Source organism: Triturus cristatus, chromosome 12, assembly GCF_964204655.1.
Source record: "Triturus cristatus chromosome 12, aTriCri1.1, whole genome shotgun sequence".
Taxonomy (NCBI): Eukaryota; Metazoa; Chordata; class Amphibia; order Caudata; family Salamandridae; genus Triturus; species Triturus cristatus.
Window position 1 is genome coordinate 63,675,761 of NC_140595.1, and position 23,295 is coordinate 63,699,055.

General features: G+C 43.9%; 1 protein-coding gene across 1 annotated transcript; it reads left to right on the forward strand.

The window, feature by feature from the left end:
- On the forward strand, window positions 1-23,295 carry AMH (anti-Mullerian hormone). Its single transcript, XM_085637001.1, has 5 exons — window positions 1-1,597; window positions 12,299-12,474; window positions 14,845-14,965; window positions 15,062-15,251; window positions 16,635-23,295. Exons 1-5 carry the CDS (start codon window positions 1-3, stop codon window positions 17,560-17,562), a joined length of 3,012 nt encoding a protein of 1,003 aa, XP_085493127.1. The 3' UTR covers window positions 17,563-23,295.

The window sequence follows — 23,295 nt, forward strand, 5'->3', positions numbered from 1 at the left end:
ATGAGGGGTCTGCTGCTGGTGAGCCTGCTGCTGGTGCCGCTTCCGGCCGGGGCCTGGCCTCGAAATGTGGGCCACGGCCAGGAGATGGGGCGTGCGGCAGGGGACCCCCCAAACAGAGGATTAAGAGGGTGGTATGAAGAAGAGGATTCGGAGAAACGGGGACCACCTAGAACTGAGCTATCCGAGCAACACTTGGATGGGAGGTCGTGGGTGTCGGAGGGGCTGGAGGAGGTCAGAAAAAAGAGACACGACCCTAGGAGCGTTGACCCACCCTCAAGAGACGAGCCCGCAGCAGCTGAGGCCTTCCTGAAGAGCCCAGTCACTCAAAGCCTTGACCCACCCTCAAAAGATGGCTCCTTGCCAGCTGAGGCCTTCCTGAAGAGCCAATTCACTCAAAGCCTTGACCCACCCTCAAAAGACCTACCCTTGCCAGCTGAGGCCTTCCTGAAGAGTCCAGTCACTCAAAGTCTTGACCCACCCTCAAAGGACCAACCCTTGCCAGCTGAGGCCTTCCTGAAGAGTCCAGTCACTCAAAGCCTTGACCCACCCTCAAAAGATGGCTCCTTGCCAGCTGAGGCCTTCCTGAAGAGCCAATTCACTCAAAGCCTTGACCCACCCTCAAAAGACCTACCCTTGCCAGCTGAGGCCTTCCTGAAGAGTCCAGTCACTCAAAGTCTTGACCCACCCTCAAAGGACCAACCCTTGCCAGCTGAGGCCTTCCTGAAGAGTCCAGTCACTCAAAGCCTTGACCCACCCTCAAAAGATGGCTCCTTGCCAGCTGAGGCCTTCCTGAAGAGCCAATTCACTCAAAGCCTTGACCCACCCTCAAAAGACCTACCCTTGCCAGCTGAGGCCTTCCTGAAGAGTCCAGTCACTCAAAGTCTTGACCCACCCTCAAAGGACCAACCCTTGCCAGCTGAGGCCTTCCTGAAGAGTCCAGTCACTCAAAGCCTTGACCCACCCTCAAAGGACCAACCCTTGCCAGCTGAGGCCTTCCTGAAGAGTCCAGTCACTCAAAGTCTTGACCCACCCTCAAAGGACCGACCCTTGGCAGCTGAGGTACCAGGTGAGGCCTTCCTGAAGAGTCCAGTCACTCAAAGCCTTGACCCACCCTCAAAAGACCGACCCTTGGCAGCTGAGGGACCAGGTGGGGCCTTCAGGAAGAGCAGAGTAATTCGAGGACTTGGTCACTCCACTAATGGCCAGCAATCTGCAGTTGCCGTACTGGACGAATCCTTCAGACCAAGTCAACACATCCGGATTCCACAAGGTGGCGAGGACTCACCAAGACCATGGGCGGCGACTGACCAACAGCAGAAGAGTTCGAGCGGGGTGGCAGGGTCAGTCTGCACAGTGAAACTGAGGCTGAAGGATGCTGGGGTTGGGGGGCTACTGGAAGTGTCTGGGGTGCTCAGCGGCTACGAGAGCGCCTTTGTTGAGGACCTGAGGAGGACTCGCTGGGGAGAAGATGGCCCAGGTGTTTTTGGCCTGTGCACGCATGGCGGCCTCCCAGCGACCCTTCCGCTGCTGACACGCCTGGCGACACACCTGGCTGAGCCCAGAGATCACCGCCTCATCGTGCTACATCTGGACGAAGGTAAGGGCTGGTCAGCACGCTTCCTGGAGAGCGCGTGGACATTTTTTAATCCAGATATCAGAGTACGCTAAAACGAAGCCAGTCTACTAACCTGGGGGTAAAATTAGCATAAATGTTCTGAATTTAAAAGAAGTAATTAGCTACTACTTCGAGGCCTTTAGTGAGGATTGAGCTGAACTGGTAACTTGCAGTAAATTGGGCAGAGTGGGCTGGAAATCTGACCCAGGTGAGCATTCCTGCCAGCTGTGTCCTGTGTGGGTCCAGGAGGGCATGGTCCACGCCACAGGTTCACGGTGACCTCTGAGTGGGGAAAAGAGATTCATTCACACTCACTCTAGGTTAATGTATTTTATGAGGAAATCCTGGTCATCTGGGCCTTCCGGTGGAGGGCGGATATCCGACTGTGTACGAGGGAAACCTGACTTCCTGAGACTAGTCGTTAGGATGAGAATCAAATGGAACAATTGTGTGTTACTCATTTTCTTTTAAACCATTCATGTTATGTGAAACTCGAAGATATTGAACTGTTTTAGTAAGGATTTTGGAACTGAGCATAAACTGCATGTATGAATGTGCGGTGGGGGGGGGGGGGAACCTATGGAAGTATTAATCAAAAGGGCTTTTTTGGGAAACAAATTAAGATTAAGTCCGCCTGCTTCATAAACTGTGTGGCCTGCTGGCGACCGGCTTACTCCATCGCTGTGTATCCAATCACCGGTTCCTCGTGGACTTTCCAGTAGCGTCTTTGAACTGGGTTCCAATTTAGCTCCTTTTGAAAGTCATTTACAGTTTTAAACAACACTGACCTCTGTTAATCAAGTAGAAATAAATACTTTTATAACTTTTCCATTGCAATGTGGCCACAGTTGTATCCTCTCTTTGGCCCTCACAAGACAGGCAATATATTTGGTCTAAGACTTATTTGCCATTAGAGCGCCATGAAACTGCAGCACACTGCCACAAACACTATACCGTTAAGCATGTCTTCTTATGCATAACAGTCATAGTAGTCGAACCAGCAGCATTAGTAATCCGCTCTACCGTAATACTGAATTCGTGCACAAGGGCTCGCAATCTTCTGTCTATATTGGCACTTTCGGACCAAGAAAATTATTCGAATCCCGGCTGATCGCATTGTGTGATCTCTGACGCGCCATTTGACTGCTCCGGTATTTTTCCTCTTGGGAAAATTCAGAGCACTTGCAAACTAGCTACATTTCCCGTATTAAGGGCCGTGAAACGTAATAAATACACTTGAGCACTGCAGCTAGAGAAAATGTTAGGTCCTAATCTTTTTCTAATCAGAGTACACGTGTTCTGTCTTTGTTTATTTCCCGTGCAGGTGCGATCTGCTCTCTGGCTTAAGTTTGTTTTACTTGACTAAAACGCCCTTTCATTCACTGAAATCTTCTTCTGGTGTCTGGTTTATATGCACACTTGGACATTTTTTTATTCCCTTTTCCGGAGCAGCTTGTTTGGATTCTCAGTTGGTCATTAGTTTATTGCACCTACTTTATTGATACATTATTATTATTACCATGTTAAAATTACACACCACACACTGAATTAATTACCCGACGGCACCATGGTAATGATAACTTTTTTTTAATAAACACAACGGTACTCCTTTTATCCGCCTTCAAAAGGAACCAGGCAAGCATTTGCTTTGCTTTTTGTTTTTTCTTTTTTCCCATAATGTTTGAATTTAGTTCTTTCTTTCTTGAGCTTCCCTTCTTCTCTCACACCAGTGCAGCACGTACATTAACTGACTGAACTATATGACATTGAGGCAAACATTGTTTATAGGCGGATTAAAATGTAAATGAAGCCTGTCTAAACAAGACAGACTCCTATAGGGCAGCCCTAACGTGCATGTGAAAGTTTGGGTTCGACCAGGAGAAAGGGTAATGCTCTTTTACGAGCAGGGTGTGCACGTGGCCACAGCACGAGGGTGCCCGGTGCCCAGGTGGCTTCACGCAACAGGGACAGAACCTTTCCGTTCCTGTACTTTGCTTTTACATATTGGTGCATTCTGGGAGTTGTAGTCTTGGTTAATGTTACTTGAGCAATTTTGCCCAACACACCTGATAATAATGATATGTTAAAGCAAAGTCCAGGAATGGAAAGATTATGCCTCACTGACATTGCGCCCCCCTTCCGGGGACTAGTCGCCTGTCCATCTCAGTTATTACTTTGGCTTTCTGGAACTTTCACAGTATTGTGTTGCACTATGATGGCCTTTATATAGTGCCTCGTGCCTATGTCCAGACACGCGGCTCATTAGTGGACCGGTAGCAGCCACGCCAAGGGGCAGTGTCTGCTTGTAGGACCAGTGGCCCAGGGGGAGCGTTTTGGAGTTTGTGAGTGACCAAAGGTCGCTGGTAACCGGAAGCTACAGGCATGTTCCAAAAAATCATTGCTGCGCCTGATTGAGCGGGAAAAGAAAACAACAAAAACCAGCATGCACCTAGGATGAGCAACCATGGTGGACTACTCGCCCTAGTGACGTAAGTAAGGGCGCATTGAGTCCCCTCTACCCTGTTTCGATAGTATCAGAAAGCTAACATTAAGGTGTATTTATGGTCTCCACAGACCCGTGGGCCATGGCGCCACCACACTTGCTGCACTAAAACCAACTTGGTCCCGACCCTTTGCTAGCCGGCGGGGAAGCACCGGTCAGTTGTCTTCCTATCCAAGCCAGGTCTGCAGTGCAGCGCGCTCAAGGTTACAGTGTCCATGTGTTATTAGATCAACCAGAAAATATTAATTGCTTTGCATGCTGGGACTTGTAAAGACTACACTTCCCAGAATGCAAATCAATAGCCTGCTCGTCGCTAAATCTCGGCATTCTAGGACATGAATGACATTCAATAGCTCCTAGTTGGTGTGGCATGGGGTGGAGGCTGACACGTGCCTGGTAACCACTGCCTGTAAAGGAGAGACACTTGTTTTATACATATATTAAACGTATGCAGATAGCCTAGAAATGTGACACGTACCCAACCCCTCTAGACCGAAGTTATACCGTCCCTAGCTGGAAGCATTCTGGGAACTGTAGTCTATTTTATTTAGTTGCAAGAAAATGTCATAACACCGTTTTACAAAGTATATGTCAAACTGCAAAAAACAAATAATATAAGTAGTGAAAAAGAACGCCCTTATGTCAGTGATATATAATAATCACATTTGCATATGGACTCACATGTTTCTCAGGCACCTTGGCTAGTAGCTCAGACGTGGCTGTCTTTGGATTCTGGGACTTGTAGTCCCCCTGTCTCCCATTCAGCACTTCAAGTCTCCGAATAGGAGGTAAAACTAGCTCTGGCTGAGCTGCGCACACATGGATCAGGGGCATCGGAGAAGGAATGGTGAAAGGAGGAGTGATCGGACAGGTGAATGGATGGTTGAATGGATACGTGCATGTACGTGTGAAAGGATGGCAGAGTAAACGGAAAGCTGAGCGGAAAGATACATGCCAAGAAGGATGAACTGATGGATGAAAGGCTTTATTGATGGATGAGTAAGGCAAGGGATGAATGTATAGGTGGATGGATGTACGGATGATGGATGTGTGAGTGTAAGGATAGAATGGTAACACTGGGTGCTGGATGAAAGAATGAATGGATGACAGGATGGAAAGGAGAAAGGTTGGATGTCTATTTTCTTCGCTTTAAAACCGACGGAAAACAGTCTGGAACCCAGTTTGTATTTCTATTTAGCAAAGAAAAAAACTATTTATTTCGAACACTTGCCGGTGCTGTCAGTCACTCCTGCAAGGCTAATATTTGCGCGGCAGGGCAACAATGGCAGCTAACACCAGAGCTTTAAGGAGGATGAAAAAAGTAGGGAGGTCTCAAAAATGGGCGTGGCCTAAGATGCGTAAATAGGAGGCCTTTCCAAGAGGCGTGGGCTATGGAATTAAGGTTGTGGCTTAAAACATGCTGCCTCTCTGTGAACTTGCTTTTATTGCATCCGGACAAATCACACCATGACAGGCACCTCACAAGCGTCCCTATTGGCTTTGACAACACTGATTAGCAGTATCAGATACATGATTAACCACAATGATTTTGTTGTGAAGAAGTAGAAATGAAAACGTTTACATTCTGAAATAAGAGACTGTGAATTAAACATTGCAAAGGTCTGTGGAAGAGGCAGAATGTCTCGACCACCCCGGTGCATTCCTTCACACCACTTTAATCTAAAGTCCTGCACTCTGTTCAACACGGACACAATTTATGGTGCACATATTTCGGAAATTATTCATATGCTTATCTCACACCTCATCCTTTTCCTCTTCAGCACCTGTATGCACTACTTTTTCTTTTTTTCGCCCTATCATTGTTTCGACAGCTGTGTACCTCCTTCACACATTTTCACATGGAATCACAATTGCAACTGACACACGTGATTACAGCTCTGTGCGCTCTGCAGAGCGTCCAAGGATTGGATGAGCATGCGTCCTGAACATCTGTATGATCCACGGATAGGCACCATGAAAAACCTTTGCTACCTTCAGCATCAACTCCACAGGCCTGAATCGTGGCCTATTATAGATGCCCACCCACGACCAGAACTCACACAGACTCCTAGAGGCAACCCAGTTCACAGTAGGCGCTATACAAGACGAATATGCTGCATGAATATTCAGCAAAAAAAAATGACACACAACCCTTTCCTACACACAATGGTAATAGCGATAGTAGTGTGATGGTGAAGGTGGTCGCACTGGCGCTGATGGTGGTAGTAGCTGTGATAAAAAAATGTGTGGTAGTGTGGACAGCGGTACTAGTGAAATTGCTGGTGGTAATAGCTGGGATTAGAATCCAGTTTTCCAACCTCTAAGATTAGCCATCTGTCCATAGACCACTGACAGTTGCAGATTACCTACCCACCCATTACACCACTGGTAGTTGTAGATTATCTATCCACCCATTACACCACTGGTAGTTGTAGATTATCTATTCACCCATTACACCACTAATCGGTGTAGATCATCTATCCACCCTTTACACCACTGATAGGTGCAAATTATCTATCCACCCATTACACCACAGATGGGTGTAGATAATCTATCCACCCTTTACACCACTGGTAGGTGCAAATTATCTATCCACCCATTACACCACAGATGGGTGTAGATAATCTATCCTCGCTTTACACCACTGGTAGGTGCAAATTATCTATCCACCCATTACACTACAGAAAGGTGCAGATTATCTATCCACCTACTACACCACTGAAAGGTGTAGATTATCTATCCATCCATTTCACCACTGGTAGGTGCAAATTATCTATCCACCCTTTACACCACTGAAAGGTGCAGATAATCTATCCACCCATTACACCACTGATAGGTGCAGATTATCTATCCACCCATTACACCACTGGTAGGTGTAGATTATCTCTCCACCCATTACACCACTGGTAGATGTAGATTATCTGTCCACCCATTACACCACAGATGGGTGTATATAATCTATCCATCCTTTACACCACTGGTAGGTGCAAATTATCTATCCACCCATTACACCACAGATGGGTGTAAATAATCTATACACCATTTACACCACTGGTAGGTGCACCTTATCTATCCACCCATTACACCACAGATGAGGGTAGATAATCTATCCTCGCTTTACACCACTGGTAGGTGCAAATTATCTATCCACCCATTACACTACAGAAAGGTGCAAATTATCTATCCACCCTTTACACCACTGAAAGGTGCAGATTATCTATCCACCCATTACACCACTGATAGGTGCAGATTATCTATCCACCCATTACACCACTGGTAGGTGTAGATTATCTCTCCACCCATTACACCACTGGTAGATGTAGATTATCTGTCCACCCATTACACCACTGACAGGTGTAGATAATCTAATTATCCACCCATTACACCACTGATAGGTGCAGATTATCTACCCGCCCATTACACCACTGAAAGGTATAGATTATCTATCCACCCATTACACCACTGGTAAGTGCAGATTATCTATCCACCCATAACACCACTGACAATGTGTAGATAATCTATCCATCCATTACACCACTGGTAGGTGTAGATTATCTATCCACCCATTGTACCACTGATAGGTGTAGATAATCTATCCACCCATTACACCACTGATGGGTGTAGATTATCTATCCACCCATTACACCACTGACAGGTGTAGATTAGCTATCCATCCATTACACCACTGACAGGTGTAGATTATCTATCCACCCATTACACCACAGATGTGTGTAGATTATTTATCCACCCATTACACCACTGACCGGTGTAGATGAACTATCCACCCATTACACCACTGATAGGTGCAGATTATCTATCCACCCATTACACAACTGATAGGTGCAGATTATCTATCCAGCCATAGACCACTGGTAGGTGTAGATTATGTATCCACCCATTTCACCACAGTTGGGTGTAGATTATCTATCCACCCATTACACCACATAAAGGGGTAGATTATCTATCCACCCATTACACCACTGTTCTGTGTAGAGTATCTATCCACCCATTACACCACTGAAAGGTGTAGATAATCTAGCCACCCATTACACCACTAATAGGTGCAGATTATCTATCCACCCATTACACCACTGATAGGTGCAGGTTATGTATCCACCCATTACACCACTGGTAGGTGTTATCTATCCCCCCATTACACTACTGACAGGTGTAGATAATCTAACTATCCACCCATTACACCACTGATAGGTGCAGATTATCTACCCGCCCATTACACCACTGAAAGGTGTAGATTATCTATCCACCCATTACACCACTGACAGGTGTAGATAATCTTTCCACTCATTACACTACTGCTAAATGCAGATTATCTATCCACCCTTTACACCACTGATAGGTGCAGATTATCCATCCACCCATTACACCACACCACTGGTAGGTGTAGATTATCTCTCCACCCATTACACCACTGGTAGATGTAGATTATCTGTCCACCCATTACACCACTGACAGGTGGAGATAATCTAATTATTCACCCATTACACTATTGATAGGTGCAGATTATCTACCCGCCCATTACACCACTGAAAGGTATAGAATATCTATCCACCCATTACACAACTGACCGGTGTAGATAATCTTTTCCACCCATTACACCACTGGTAGGTGTAGATTATCATATCCATCCATTACACCACTGATAGGTGCAGATTATATATCCACCCATTACACCACTGACAGGTGTAGATAATCTATCCACCCATTACACCACTGATAGGTGCAGATTATCTACACGCCCATAACACCACAGATGGGTGTAGATTATCTATCCACCTATTACACTACAGATGGCTGTAGATTATCTATCCACCCATTACACCACTGACAGGTGTAATCTATCCACCCATTACACCACAGATGGGTGTAGATTATCTATTCACCCATTACACTACAGATTGCTGTAGATTATCTATCCACCCATTACACCACTGAAAGGTGTAGATTATCTATCCACCCATTACACCACTGACAGGTGTAGATAATCTATCCACCCATTACATCACAGATGGCTGTAGATTATCTATCCACCCATTACACCACTGTTCTGTGTCGATTATATCCTTACCCATACACCACTGATAGGTGCACGCTATATGTTTACCTATTAGAGCACTGATATGTATAGCTCCGGGATAATATACAAGAGCCATAGTTTAAATGTCCATGGCAACAAAGTAATAACATTAGTAATAAATCTCCCCAATGCTGCATGATTTATCACTCAAATATCGGCTTTAAATATATTTTGGAAATTCAAACATCATTTATCAGTTCTGAAAATACACACATTTTTGTCTCGAATATATGCTTTTCAAATTTGGTACCCATATATTTCGCCAGACGAAAGCTTCCAATTTAGTTGGCTGGACTGGACACAGGAGAGCTACTTGCGGGTAGCAGGAGAGCCACCACTAGCTCATGAGCTACTCGTTGGAGAAGCCTGGTGTAGATTATCTACTTACCCATTATACCACTGGTAGGCGTAATATGTCTGCTTAGGAAATATCACTGCTAGGTGTAAATTATCTGCTTAACCATACAACTACAGATAGGTGTAATTTCTCTCCTTACCCATTAGTCAACTAGCAGGTGTAGTTTATCGGTTTACAAAGTAGTCCACTGAGGTGTAATTTATATACTTGCCCATTAGACAAATTATACATTTAGATTTTCTACTTATCCATCAGTAGACTGACCGGTGTAATTTATCTGTTTACAAAGTAGACCACTGCTATGTGTAATTTAACTACTTACTCTTTAGATCACGGAGAGGCGTAATTTATCTGCTTATAAAATAGACTACTGATAGGTCTAATTTATATACTTACCCATTAGACAATTGATAGGTGTAGGTTATATCCTTACCCATTAGACCCCAGTTATCCTGACAGGTGTTATTTATCTGCTTACCCAACAGACCAGTGTTAGGTGTGGCTGCAGGATTGCGTCAGCCCATTTCTCTTAGGTTCCTCATGATTTCTGCTACTCAGTAGTATACAGTGCTGGTTTACCTTTGTATCTTGAGACATTACTTATAACCAGTGTTTAATTTGTAAAAAAATGAAGTGCCAGGGCCCTTCTTGGAAGGCCACTGCAACCTGCAGCACCCTTACCCTGCCAGGGCTGCCAACGACAGTACCAAAATAACACCTAACCAGCGCACTCCTACAAATTCAGACTATTTCAGGCCTCACAAGGCTATAGTAATAGCATGAGAGGCTATTATTTTGTTTATTTTCAATGTATATTTACTCAATAAACACAGTTGTTGTGCTCACATCAAATTTTAAAAAACAGCACCACTATGTGATGGACTGTAACTAGAGCAGGTGCTGACAATTAAGTGGTGGTGCAGAGCACCGGAAACCACCGGCACAAATTAAGCGCTGCTTTTAACCATTTTAGTTGCTGGTAGAGATGGCCTTAAATACAGCAACAACTTGTCATTTAAGTCGTCCATACCCAGGGCACAGTGGTGGCTGCTATTTAACGGCAGTGGGGGAAGGGTCACATGGCGGGGGGATGAAAAAAATATTAAACAATCACTTACCTGTGTGCTGCCGCCGCGTCTCGGTCCTCTTTGCCCGTGGCCCCCTTCTAGGACTCCAGGGCAGGAAGCAGGGGCAGGAAGCAGGAACAGGAAACACCCAGGCTTCCAGGCTCCCCAAAGCCATGATTGGTCTGAGCACCGTGGTTCGGCGCTCAGACGGGGGCAGGGACCCTGGACATGTTCTCTGCCCAGGCTGTAATGCAGCCTGGTGGTGAACATGCAAAGTACGCATGGCGGTTTGGTCGGCTCGAGACGGCCAGCCAAACCGTCATACGGACTTAAGAGAGCGCAAACCACTCCTCCTCCAGTTACTCTGTGAGAGCCCAGCTCTGACTGCCCCCGCCCAGCTGAGCGGACACGGGGAAAAAAATGATAATAACAATGAGTTAATACAATTCTTTTTTCCTTTTCAAACAGCTCAGTGGGGGCGATACTCCTCCGTCTTAGCGAAGGAGCCACCCCTGCCAGGGCAACTGCAGTTATGTGGCTATGGACGGCCAAACTTTGCAACAGGGTTGAATAAATTATGGATTAACAAGTGAAAAATTTATGTACAAAATAGAAAGCTTCTTTAAAAAATAATGCAATACACATTCGCCAGATCCTATTGAAAATAAATGTTCTTCACTGACAAATAATGACTTTGTTTTTATAAAAGTACAGGAACCTAATTTTAATAACATTGCTTCGTCTAACTTCAAGAGAAAGTAGTGGCTCTATGGCATAAATTGTCACACTTAAAAAACAACATTTGATTGGTTCTTCCGTCCAACATCACTATTCTGTGGACATCGGAGCTCAATGAATTCCTATAGGACAAGATTACCTTCTACAGCCCATCCAATGAAATGTCACACTTAGTATTTAAAAAGCCTGCAAGTGATTCCCCTCACACATAGCTCCTGCGCACACTCTGAAGAGCCAAATGTGTCAGTGAATGTTGGACATCTTCAAGCGGCAGTCGATGTTGAAAGGTTGTTGGCTTTCGGGGACGGATCGCTGACTGAAGGTAAAAAGTTAACTTTTTTCTCGAATGAGAATACCCGAACGTTCGGTCTAGGTTTTGGTGAGGTATGCCTTTCTATAGGGCAGTACTGCACCATACCGCTTGTACAGTCATTTCTTTTCTTAAGAGCATCATTTAGAATCCTTCTTGATGGGTGCCTCAAAGTTCCTTACAGTATCTTTCATCGGCTAAGTCTCTCACATGGGCAGTGGGGTATTTTCACTGGATCCCAGGGTGGTCAGTGGTTGTCTTGTCAGTATCCATGACGGTCGTGATTTTTATCCGTTACGTTCATGAGCACTGTGATGTTAGGAAACCTTGCGGCAAAAGGAAGCCGTACCTCAAAGCCTCTAGGTGCATTGAGTGAGTTTTTTCTGTATTCTGGGCGATGGGCAAACTCTTGACTACTTGCTTGGTCACCACGCCAGTCCATAGTTCTAAAAGTCTCATGGGATTAACAGAGGTTGACAGGCCTCTATGTAGGTTAGAAGAGTCCTGTTAGGGTGGGATGTCTCTAAAAGGCAGCTACAGATGGAGATGACTTGAAGGTATGGACATTGGTGCTCCATGCCATATTTTAGCCATTTCTTCTCTCTCCCACAGTGAAATGGGGCTTAAAAACCAGGCTGCTGTTCCAGGTTATGTTGGAAGAGGAACACTTCCCTTTGGAGGAGCCCCTATCTGCCCTGCTGGTGTTCTACCCCGAGGAGAAAGGAAATCTCCAGAAAAAGCCCAGGATCACATTTGCGGCTGCTGGAGGAGGACATCACCAGAAGCAGGTATGTCCAATCCTCCTGTCTTATTGAAAAACTACACTTCTTCTCGAATCCTTCTCTCTTGTTGGATCTTTCTTGCCAAACCCTAGTCGCTTTTCCGAATGTTGATTTTTTTCAGGAATCCTGCTCTCCGTCCCAAATCCTGTTCTGATTTCCGAATCCTGGTCTCATTCCCCCTTTCCCGGACTCCATCCAAAATCTTCCATCCTTACAGATCCAGATGTCGATCCCAAATTCCTCCTGACACCTGAAACCTTGAGTTCTCTTCCTGAGACCCTGGAAATTCATCCATCAAAATGGCTTCCTTCGCGAGGATCGTCTTTAATAGACAGCCAGTCTAGTTGTGCTTGGAAAATGTTTTTGCTGGAAGAGATATCTGGGTATTTTACCATTTGAACTGATTTACAGCATTAAAAGTCAGCATCACCTCACAAGATAGATTTCCTCAGAGGAGCTTTAATGGCAGGAAAACATCATGATGTCAGTATCTTAGGGAAACTTAAACTGTTTCAATGGAAGATTACCTCATAGAAAATTGGACAATATTCAACTGTGAAATGAAGAGTGTAAAACTACCTGAAAGATGCAAGGGCTGCATCTATCACAAGGCTATGGGTTCCTAACCTTTTTACTTCTGTGGATCCCCACTTAATCATTACTGAAATCCAGGGACCCCCACTGGGTAATCACTTGAAGTCAAGGACCACGGCCTAAACAATTTAGATGATTTGAACCTCAAAACAATACACAAAAACACAGAAACAAGTGTTCATCAAATCAACACAAAACGACCTATTTTAATTTTATTCACAAACAAATATAAAATACATTTTTAATGGAAAGGACATAGCCTCTCTAATTTCAATTAGGGCCACCTATCATCCATAGTATATTCTGTCTAAATTTCTTGGACTGCTCCCATGAATCATTTTGAGGGCACCAATTTAATTGTAAGCCTCCAATTTTAAATTCCTTCACTTTGACAGAAGATTTAAACATTTTCATTTTTCAATTTTGCTTCATTTGCATAATCTTTATTAATCTGTTAATATCAATTTTCTAAGCAGTTCTGGACCACACGAGTAGGTGTGGCGGGCCCTCAAGGGTCCAGGGACCATGGGTTAAAAAATGCTGCTATAGGGTCTTACTGAAGGCAAAAACCTATGAAAAGTGTCTTCTATTTTGACTTCTCCAACGACCTGTGTGTGTTTCTTGAGTGTATTAAGTAAATGTTCATCAACTCCTTCTGTCTGTGTACCAAAACAAACAAAGGCTTGTGAAAAGTCGTCCTTTCTTGGTTGCTACACTGTGTGAGCAAGCAGTTTTCGTCCCTTGTCTCTGGCTTCCAAAGAAAATGCGCATTGTTTTGCCATGAGTAATGCGCTATTTGTCCTGCAGATGAATAAATCGGCTGATCTATTAATTAAAAAAAGCTAAGCTTTGTTGGTCCTGAGGAGAACACCAATAATTGGATTGTGGTGTTCGAAACGTGTCGACCTGTTGGATTTTGGACCTATTGAGTTTTTTTATATGTTGGAATCATTTGGGATTTTTGATAGTCATTGTGAAATTTATTCACCTTAGGTCGTTTGCTTTAAAATATCGTTTCCTTAAACTATTGTGATGTATAAAAAATGTTTTTTAGTATTGTTGAGAGTGTGTATGAATGATTGGTCGTGTGGCTGCTGGAATGAATGTGAGCACGTTCGAACATTGAGTGGGAATTTAATTAGGTAATGTGTTGAAAGTATGATTGTTAGTATGTGAGAGTTGTTCATTAGTGAAGTATGGGAGCTATTTGATATGTAAAGGATTACGATGATTTTTGAACAGTCCATTAATTGATTTTGTGGTTGTAATAAATATTGATAGATTCATTAACTGAGAAGAAAAAAGTCTAGTGGTCCCTTTGTTTTGTTTCTTTGTGACGTGCTTATAAGAAGGTAAAAGGAGAGATCAGTATTGGCACTGTGTTGTTTATTGTGAAGAATTCAACGGCACATAGTACTAACGCTGAAACACTTGTTGGACCTATGTAGATCTATTGAAGAAAATAAAACCTTGCCAGGGCTGACGTCCAGACTCAGTATTGTTTGAACTTTTGTTGCAGAATGAGTGCTCAAAGCCGTTTTTTTAGCTTCAACCACTGGGACCCAGTTAGTACGTAATTAGGGGTAAAGCCTTTTTAGAGTGTCGCTGTTGGTATGGTACGCCTGTCGTGCTTTCTAGGGCAGGCTGTATGTGCCTCGAATAGATGCCTTGATAGGGAAGGAGGCTTGGAAGGGCCACTGAGTGCAGAGGTACACCAAGGGCTACTAGACCTTGGAGGAGACACGGAAGAACAATTTCAAATAATGTATTGTCTGTTCACAGGCCGTCTGTCTTTCTGAGGGAACTCGCTACCTGGTGCTCAGCGTCGAGAGCACGGACTGGAGTTTCATGGAGGGAAAGCTCCGATTCACCCTCACGCTCCAGTTGTGGCATGACGAGAAAGGTAAAGTAAAGCCTTGTAAATGACACAGGTGTCATGTGTGTTACACGCTGTCTAGATGATCAATCTCTGAGGAGCTGTGTGTCTCTGTTTTCCCAGCGGTGGCCTTGGATGAAGAGCTACAGAAGTGGTTGTTTGGTACAGATGACAAATGCTTCACGAGGATGACCCCGGCCTTGTTTCTATTGGTCAAGAAGAAATCAGCGGGGAAGGAGAACAGACCTCCATCAATTTCTTGGACTCAGAATGATGGAGAGGACCTCGATGTTGTGTCTGATCCTGAGCTCAGGTGAGTTGAGTTTTCAGACAACCATGCATACGGAGTACCGTGGCGACACTGATATTCTAACTCACTATCTGGTCAAACACCTAAGACCACATTCCCCAAGGCCTTATCCAGCTACACTGGTGCTTTATCAGGAAAAAGCTCAAATTAAAGGTCTCTGTATTAGGGTATAAGTCTTCCAGATTTCTCTCCAATGAATCTATGCAGATTGATTTTTCCCCCAGCACCACCACCTCCCAAAATGGATACTACAGGGAAACCTGGACGTAAAAGGTGTAGCACAAACACTGTGCTGGTCCAGCTAGAACCTCTAAAATGGATGCAAATGCATTCATTTAATTCCAGAGTGGTTTGGTTGCTTCCATTTTTTGGATGCAGAAGGGAGGTGAGAGGCAGGCCAGCCCCATGTCACAGCTCATTTCTTAGTAGTAGCTTGAAGGACTGAGGTTTGAATTTGCACCCAGATGTCTACAACGTTGCATGGGGAAGTGTACATCTTTCTGCAGCTTGTAAACCTTTTTCAGGCTCTGCATGGAAACCTGCAACAACCACATCTTTCCAGGCGTGCTTCAGGATAAGTTCTGTAAATGCCTAGCTGCATTTATCATGTGCACCAGCATATCCATGGAAGTAGTCGTTCTGTACCATTACCCGAAGCCTGGGTACGTTCTCACCCAGATTTGTCATTCCCCGTTACTTCGATGGCTCACTCCAGCCACAATCCCTCAAGATGAACTCTTATCAATAATACCTACATGGGAAACACCGCCACGTTTGTCTATGGCTTGTCCCTACCACTGCACCCTCAATGTTTCTTTTAACAAACCCATAGAACAAACAACTCATTTATGTAATATGATTTTGACCGAGTGGCTCTGTTCTCTAATTTCCAAGGTGCATCATTTTCTTACTACAAGCATGTTCTCATGTCATCAGGTATTAAGAACATGAAGCCAAAACATTATAGAGAACATAGTCTCTCTCACACATTCTATAAATACCCCTTACTGTAAATAACAAGCTAATTAATAAGTCACAATATAGAGGTGCAATGCCACACGCTGAGTGCCTTTATGAGGTCAGCGAACTATGAAGTGACTTGCAATCTTATAATATACAGTTGGGGGAACTTTATTTCATATATAATAAGTATTTGCTGGCTCTGGCAGAGGCATGGTGATGTCACAACATAACTTTTATAACTTATTACAGTTTAGCAGCCACATTATTTTCTTATTACAGGCATATATTGATGTTATAACAAGACTGTAATATAATTACAGACAAGTTTAGGGACTGCAGGCTTCCATGTATCATATAAGGATATTTTTCCAGTGACACAGTGTAACAATTGATTTTAACTAATACTAATTCTGTTCTCTGCAGGCAGACGCCAGGAATCAAAACAGAAGCTGTGAGAACTCCTGATCACGTCGAGTACCCCCCTTTGGAACACACTGATGCCTTCCTGGAGATCCTTGCGAAGTTTGTTGGGAAGGTGCTAAGCAGTTTCAAAGAGCAGACCGAGACATTGGTGCTTCCTATAGACTCCGACAACCAGACTTTGGAGATCTTCCCGTCCAACCCATTCAATGTCTCGGAGAAGGCCGCCATTGAGTGGCTGGTGGAATCGGAGGAGCCTCTGGTGTTCCTGTTCCCGAAAGGAAGTCAGACCCTGCTAGAGCGCCACTTTGTACAGGGAAAGCTGGAGGGGAAACTTCTGGAGAAGTTGATGGAGAAGTTTCACGCTGTCCTGGAAGAGTTGGCGAAACTCCCAGTCATCAGGGACAATGCCAGGCTTCTCAAACACCTTCTGGACCACTGCTACGGTTCCTTCGACTTAAGTAGCTTATCAGGACCACGAGGCATGATGCACAAAGAAGGCAGCCACGGCCATAAGAAACTGCACTCGCTGCTAATGCTGAAGGCCATGCAGACCGTGAGAGCGTACTGGAAGAAGAGGACCACGCTGTCGCGACAGAACCGCAGCGCTGGCAGCAAGGCCTTCTGCCGGCTCCAGGAGCTCACCATGAAACTGCGATTCGAGCATGAGCACACCAACATTATCCTTCCTACCAAGTATGTCGCCTACAACTGCGAGGGCCCGTGCGTGCTCCCACAGCACACGCTGAGCGAGACCAACAACCACGTCATTTTGCTTATTAAAATGCGGGACAGCGGCGCAGCACTGGGACGTAACCCGTGTTGCGTGCCGGAGAAGTATGGCAAGCTGAATGTTGGGACGCTGACCGAGGATGGCCTGCTCTTCAGACCATACCCCAACATGATCGCAGAAGAATGCGGCTGCAGATAAGCTCAGGAGCATTGTGGTGGATTAAAAAGTATATACAAAATGAACTTACTGACCACAGTCAATTACATGTACAGTCAACTAAACTGTTGGGCTATCAAGTAGCAGAACAGAAACAAACCCACAAATCAGTGGTGAACACTCTAGATGTTGGGTGAGTCCTCAGTATTTTCCAGTTCTTAATAGCATTTTTGGGACATCAACCTGTATGGTATCATGGCAAAGAAGAACATTTTAACAGGAAGTGAGCTGAAACCAGAATTCATCTCTACTTTTATGCAGCTGACATTATTTAGGCATTTATATGCCACCTCTGATTCGCAGTGAGTGGAAACACCACAGAGAGCTCATAAAGCTTGGTGCCAGGATATGACCTCACCCGAGGCACTGTTTTACATTTCTACAATGAACGGCACTCTTTTTTAAGAGATTCAACTTGCTTATAATTTTCCCAAAATGAGTCAAAGACTACAAGTCTCAGAATGAAGAGAAGAAAACACAACTGAAGAAACTACTCAGGCCTGCCATTGGACCACACGAGATTCTCAGTCTTGTTTCATCTCCTGTGCTCAGCTGCCCTCGGTTTATCTCCTTGGTTCCAGGCCTTCCTGAGGAACTCTAATGTTGCTGCCGAGACCTGTTAGCGAGCTGTATACAGGAGCAGAATGGAAGGCTCTCTACAATAGCCTTCGGTGAGGACTTTTATGGCCTAGACTTGCATTAGCACTCTGTCTTGTAGGACCTTTTCTAACCAGCCTAAAAGTTCAGTTAGGGACTCCTTTTGGGATACTCAAAAGCTATCTTTTTTTATTCTTCTAAATCACTCCTGATTGTTATTCAGGGACACATAAATCCCCAGCTGTTCGAAATCCACAGATGGCTTAGCTTGTTAATAATCTTCCCTAGAATAAACATACTAGGAGGAGTAAGCACTACCCGTACAAGCAACCCACAGACACACACTGGATATATAACACATAGGCCGTGGTGCAAGATTCCTTCAGACACAAAGAACCTGCAAAGCACAGGCAGTGGCAGTACAGGCTTCCGTCACTTTCAAATGGAGCAAACATGAAAGAAAAGTAGTAGTAGTAGTAAAAGCTTTCTTCGCACACAATTAGAGCGGACATGGCAACAGGTAACAGTGGTACAAGCTTCCCTGGGACAAACCGATCAGGCACAGTACAGGAAACAGTGGTACAACCTTCTCTAATAAAGACGGGATAACCTGGCAGTATGACTGTCCCGGGTCACTAATCAACCTATGCTAATCAGAAAGGGGCGGCTGCACTTCATGCTCCCAAATTGGTGTTGGGACAGTAGCATTATGGCCAAGAAAAGAGCAGCTTTCTTCCTCTGGGTTCTATATACATACACTCATTTTTTGACTTTGTATCACAATAGCATTGTTATGTTCACACTGATATTTTGAATATTTTCACAACAGTCATAAGCACCTTGCCCAGATGAAGATCCCGGGATCTATTACAGAGTGAATCGAAACGTCATGGGTCAAATCTTATCCTTTGGGCTGCTTAAGTCAGTGCTTTGTTGGACTATGGTAGAGTTTACCAATCCGACCAAGTAATACACAACTATTTGGAAGCCAAACCTTCTTGTTATTTGTTAACGTGCTGATCGCTTTTCTATATGGTTTCTCTATGTTCTGATCCTTGAACATTGGGTATTCACCTTATTCATTACCGTACAACTTACAACTATATACAGACTGCACACAAAAGTTAAATGAAATTGATTCTGCAAAGCTAATAGTGATATTTCCATTTTATGTTTGTTCACAAAATAATTAATTGATCTGAAAGAAATTGTTTTTTTTTTCACTTTATAGGGGCAAACGTTTGTAGTGATAGTAGCACTCCATTTTTCAGAAATGATTTTGTAATATTCTAGAGGGCCACAGCTGCATCCCCATGCCCAGCCCTCAGCCATGTTTCCCACTGCACATCTATGAAAAGTAACCTCCTGTTAAAAAAGACATTAAGCCCATGCACAGCAAGTTAATGAAAGTCAATGCAAGAACATGTTACCAAAAAGTGCATTTTGGTAATGCTCACTGGAAACAATATGCTATTTAATTTACAATAATATTTCAAATCAACAACATTCTGCATCACTGTGTGTTGATTAGTTTAATAAAGAAAACAAAACCTTTAAACATAGAAAACATTTATCTCTCCAGAAATGCAATAAAAACCTGGGAAAAAAGAAATATGTCAATATTTCCGTTTGGGCAGGGCCAGACCTTGCTGAGAACGAAAACACTGCTTGTTAAAAGGCCATTATCGGTCAAGAAAAATGGTACGCGCACTGAGCAATTGCAATGCTAACAGTATTCCAATTTATATTTTTCAGCATATGTATTTTTGTACTCTAACTTAATAAACACAATTATATTTTAACACATGTAGTTTTACTTACTCTTTAATTGATACTGTGTGAGGTTTAAAGAGCCATTGAGGTAATGGGTCACATTTTTGGTGTTTTGTATATTAGCTTTCCACAAAAAGTTCCAAAGTCATGTTATAAATGGGAACAGAAAATGGCAATGGAACAGCATAGCTGACCACCTAACCTATCAGACTTAAGAATTGCAAAAAAGGTGCGAACAGGGGTTCTAATCTAAGAAAGAGAAAAAAACAGAGTGACAAATGCCTGCATTTGTCCCAAGCCCTTAATGTCACGGTTAAGTCAGTCCCGGTTTTCCAGCCTGTGAAACTAAGCATGGTAAGTCTTGTATTTCGGTTTTCCATTATATGTTCTGGGGACAGTTGATTAAGCTGCAAGATTTCTAGTCTTGGGCTTTCATTTGACCACTGCATTCGTTCTGGGAGGAGTGGTTACAGTGTATAATAATTTACCAATTTGATTAAATGAGATAGTTAGCAAAAGCGCTCAGGACAGGAAACAATGTGTATGTTGCAATGGAGTGAGTTGGGCAACCGTAGGTATATGCCCCGATATCCCAGCATGCTTAGTGTTTTTTGTAAATCAAGGCGTGCCAATCCAATCTGTTCAATGAAAGTAACTTGCGATTACAACTTCCACCGCACCCTAGGTTGTCAGTCGAAGTGCTTGAGGACTTAGTTGACTGGGGGTGAGTGCTTGCAATGTTCAACACTCCGTCCATCATCCCTTTTGGTTTTTCTTTGTTCGCCCTAAGTTGGCAGGTTATACCCAGATGTGGGCTCCTTGCTCACTCTGCCACTGGATTCAAAATAGCCTGGCTGATGAGGGTTATGAACCCGAAACCGGTCCCAGGATGCTTGTTTCCGGTCCAGGGAAGACATGGCTTGGCAGTTCGGGCTGGACTGTTCCCATGAGGCACAGGGTCAGACTGATTTGTATAAGGCCATGTCTGAACTGGGGTGGCGGAGTGAGCTAAAGAATGATGATGGATTAAACCCAGATCAGTTGACTGGGGGTGAGTGCTTGCAATGTTCAACACTCCGTCCATCATCACCTTTGGTTTTGCTTTGAGGACAGGGGTTGGATAGGTGAACTATGGTAGCATCTTCTTGACAGATGTGTGACTACAGGAGTCTCCACCCCTTCTAAGATCAAAAAATGGAGGGATAATACAAATAGGGTGTTATGCTATAAATACACTGACAAGGGAAGGTAGGACCTTGCCTGATTACACGCAGTGTATGTGAGGGATCCTTCTAGAACCCTGAAGAATGCCCAAGACCAGCGACTGGCTAAAAAGAGGCAGACATATGGTGGCAAACCAGAGAGATGCGAGGAATATTGTACCCAATAGTATCCACTAATTATACCCTATAGTATTTTTATTCATGCCGAAGGTATCACCTAATAAAGGTAATCCTTTTGGTATACCTTAAGTTATTGTTAGATTATAACTGGTCCCCCAAATAATTATCCAGAAGATTAGAACGTTGTAAGAACTCCCTTAACAAATGTGAGGTCTGTCCGCCCTGGTAGTACCATCTTACCAGGTTGACATAAGGTGACCTATGATGAAGCATGCAACATTACGTGGGTGAGACCACCTTATCCAATATCTTAAAATTCTAAGATTAGGTAATCACCTAGGATAAATAACACTCCAATAGGAGGAGAGAAGTAACTTTTAACATAATAAGAGACATTTGTCATGTTTCACGTGCACAGACTTCAGAGCCGAAGCCCATGCTTATAATGGAAAGAAGCAAAACCAAAAATCTCTAACAGCAAAGTGCTGCTGGGAAAATGCTAGGACTAGCTGCAAATGTGACCAGAGCTTAATTTATAAAGAAATGAAGTGCCAGGGCCAAGGGCATTTCACGTAAATCCACTGCAGCCGGCACCACTTGATTATCACCTTGAGCTTTACGTTTATGTCTTAGTTTTGTCAATTATTAAGGCATATTAAATAGCTGTACTAAAGAGCTCTACTTAAAAATACGCAAACAGCGCCACCATGTGGTAGATTCTAATAAATACAAGTCCGTGTTTACAACTAAGTGGGGAGGCCGTGCCATGGCACAAATTAAGCACTGGCGTGTCACCCATGACAATGAGCAGCTTGGCCAGGATCTCCCATGGAAGGTCAGCAGGGCTGGATAAGGGTCAGCTGGTTCTGATTCAGTCACATGTCAGGCCAATGGCTTACAGATTAGGAGTGCTAGGCACAGTCAGTCGACTGGGCTGGAACACAGTCCGTCATGTTCCAGACACCCTCACACTGACGGACTCCGCTACAGTACTATTTCATTATATGGTAAAAATTATGTATGAAGTAATTTTGACAAATTAAATTGGTTTATTCCTCAAGGAAAAACTAGTTGAGTGGAGACCTTGAGAAGATCCGTTGTGGGTTTAATAACTATATCAAGTCACTTGACTAACAAGTCGAGTAGTAGTTATTGACTTCTAAAGCCTCGATTATGGCCGCGCATGGGAAGCTGCAGCCACCAAAACAGAAAAAAGTTTCTTCCCGTGTATTCCATTACCCTACGGAAGATGTCTGACACCAGGGATAAGAAGCCTTAGTCAACACATATAAAAATAGAATTCGAAAGAGGTGATAAGCACTGGTAAATGTAGTCTTTCTTCTTAAAACATTTAGGGGAGAGGAGTTGGCCTAACGGCTACGGCGGTCAACCTCAAATCTGGGGAACCGGGTTCGAGTCTCGGCAAGGACGCGCAACATCCTGTGAATCTGGGCAAATCACTTAATCTCCCCATGCCTAACAAAAATGAAGGTGTCGTCCTCATGGAAACGCAACTGGTGCTTGTGTAAAGCGCTCTGATACCCCATACCTTCGGATCAAGTTCGCAATATATAAAACTCAGTAAAAAAAAAAAAAGGGACCTTCTTCCAAGGCCCATTAAGGAACAAAATGTGTAGTTATGACCACACTAGCAGGTTTTCCTTGCAAATTTTTTGCCACATAAAAACCTGTTAGAATATATGCAGGGGTAACTGCATCATTTCGATTTTTCGCATCTCAGAATGGGGTGAAACTGTGGAAAAAAACACCACTGCAGCGTGCAGAACTCACAATGGCGCAAAAACATGAACCCCCTGAAAGCCGCACGGACGAGTAATATCACGATCCATGGGATTTGTATTTACCGGGTGCAATATTACCACCTGGAGTTCCCAGAGGCCTTTAGTAAATGCTGCTATACAGTGGACAAAAGGACCCAATGTCACAGTGGCGATAAGAAGGACCAATTTGACCCCATACCACTGGGACACCATGTTTACAG

Bases quoted from the DNA above. Each gene is read 5' to 3' on its own strand.
- AMH (XM_085637001.1), top strand. From the start codon at position 1: ATGAGGGGTCTGCTGCTGGTGAGCCTGCTGCTGGTGCCGCTTCCGGCC. The intron at 1,598-12,298 runs GTAAGGGCTGGT...TCTCTCCCACAG, and splicing joins CGTGCTACATCTGGACGAAG to TGAAATGGGGCTTAAAAACC. The intron at 12,475-14,844 runs GTATGTCCAATC...GTCTGTTCACAG, and splicing joins GAGGACATCACCAGAAGCAG to GCCGTCTGTCTTTCTGAGGG.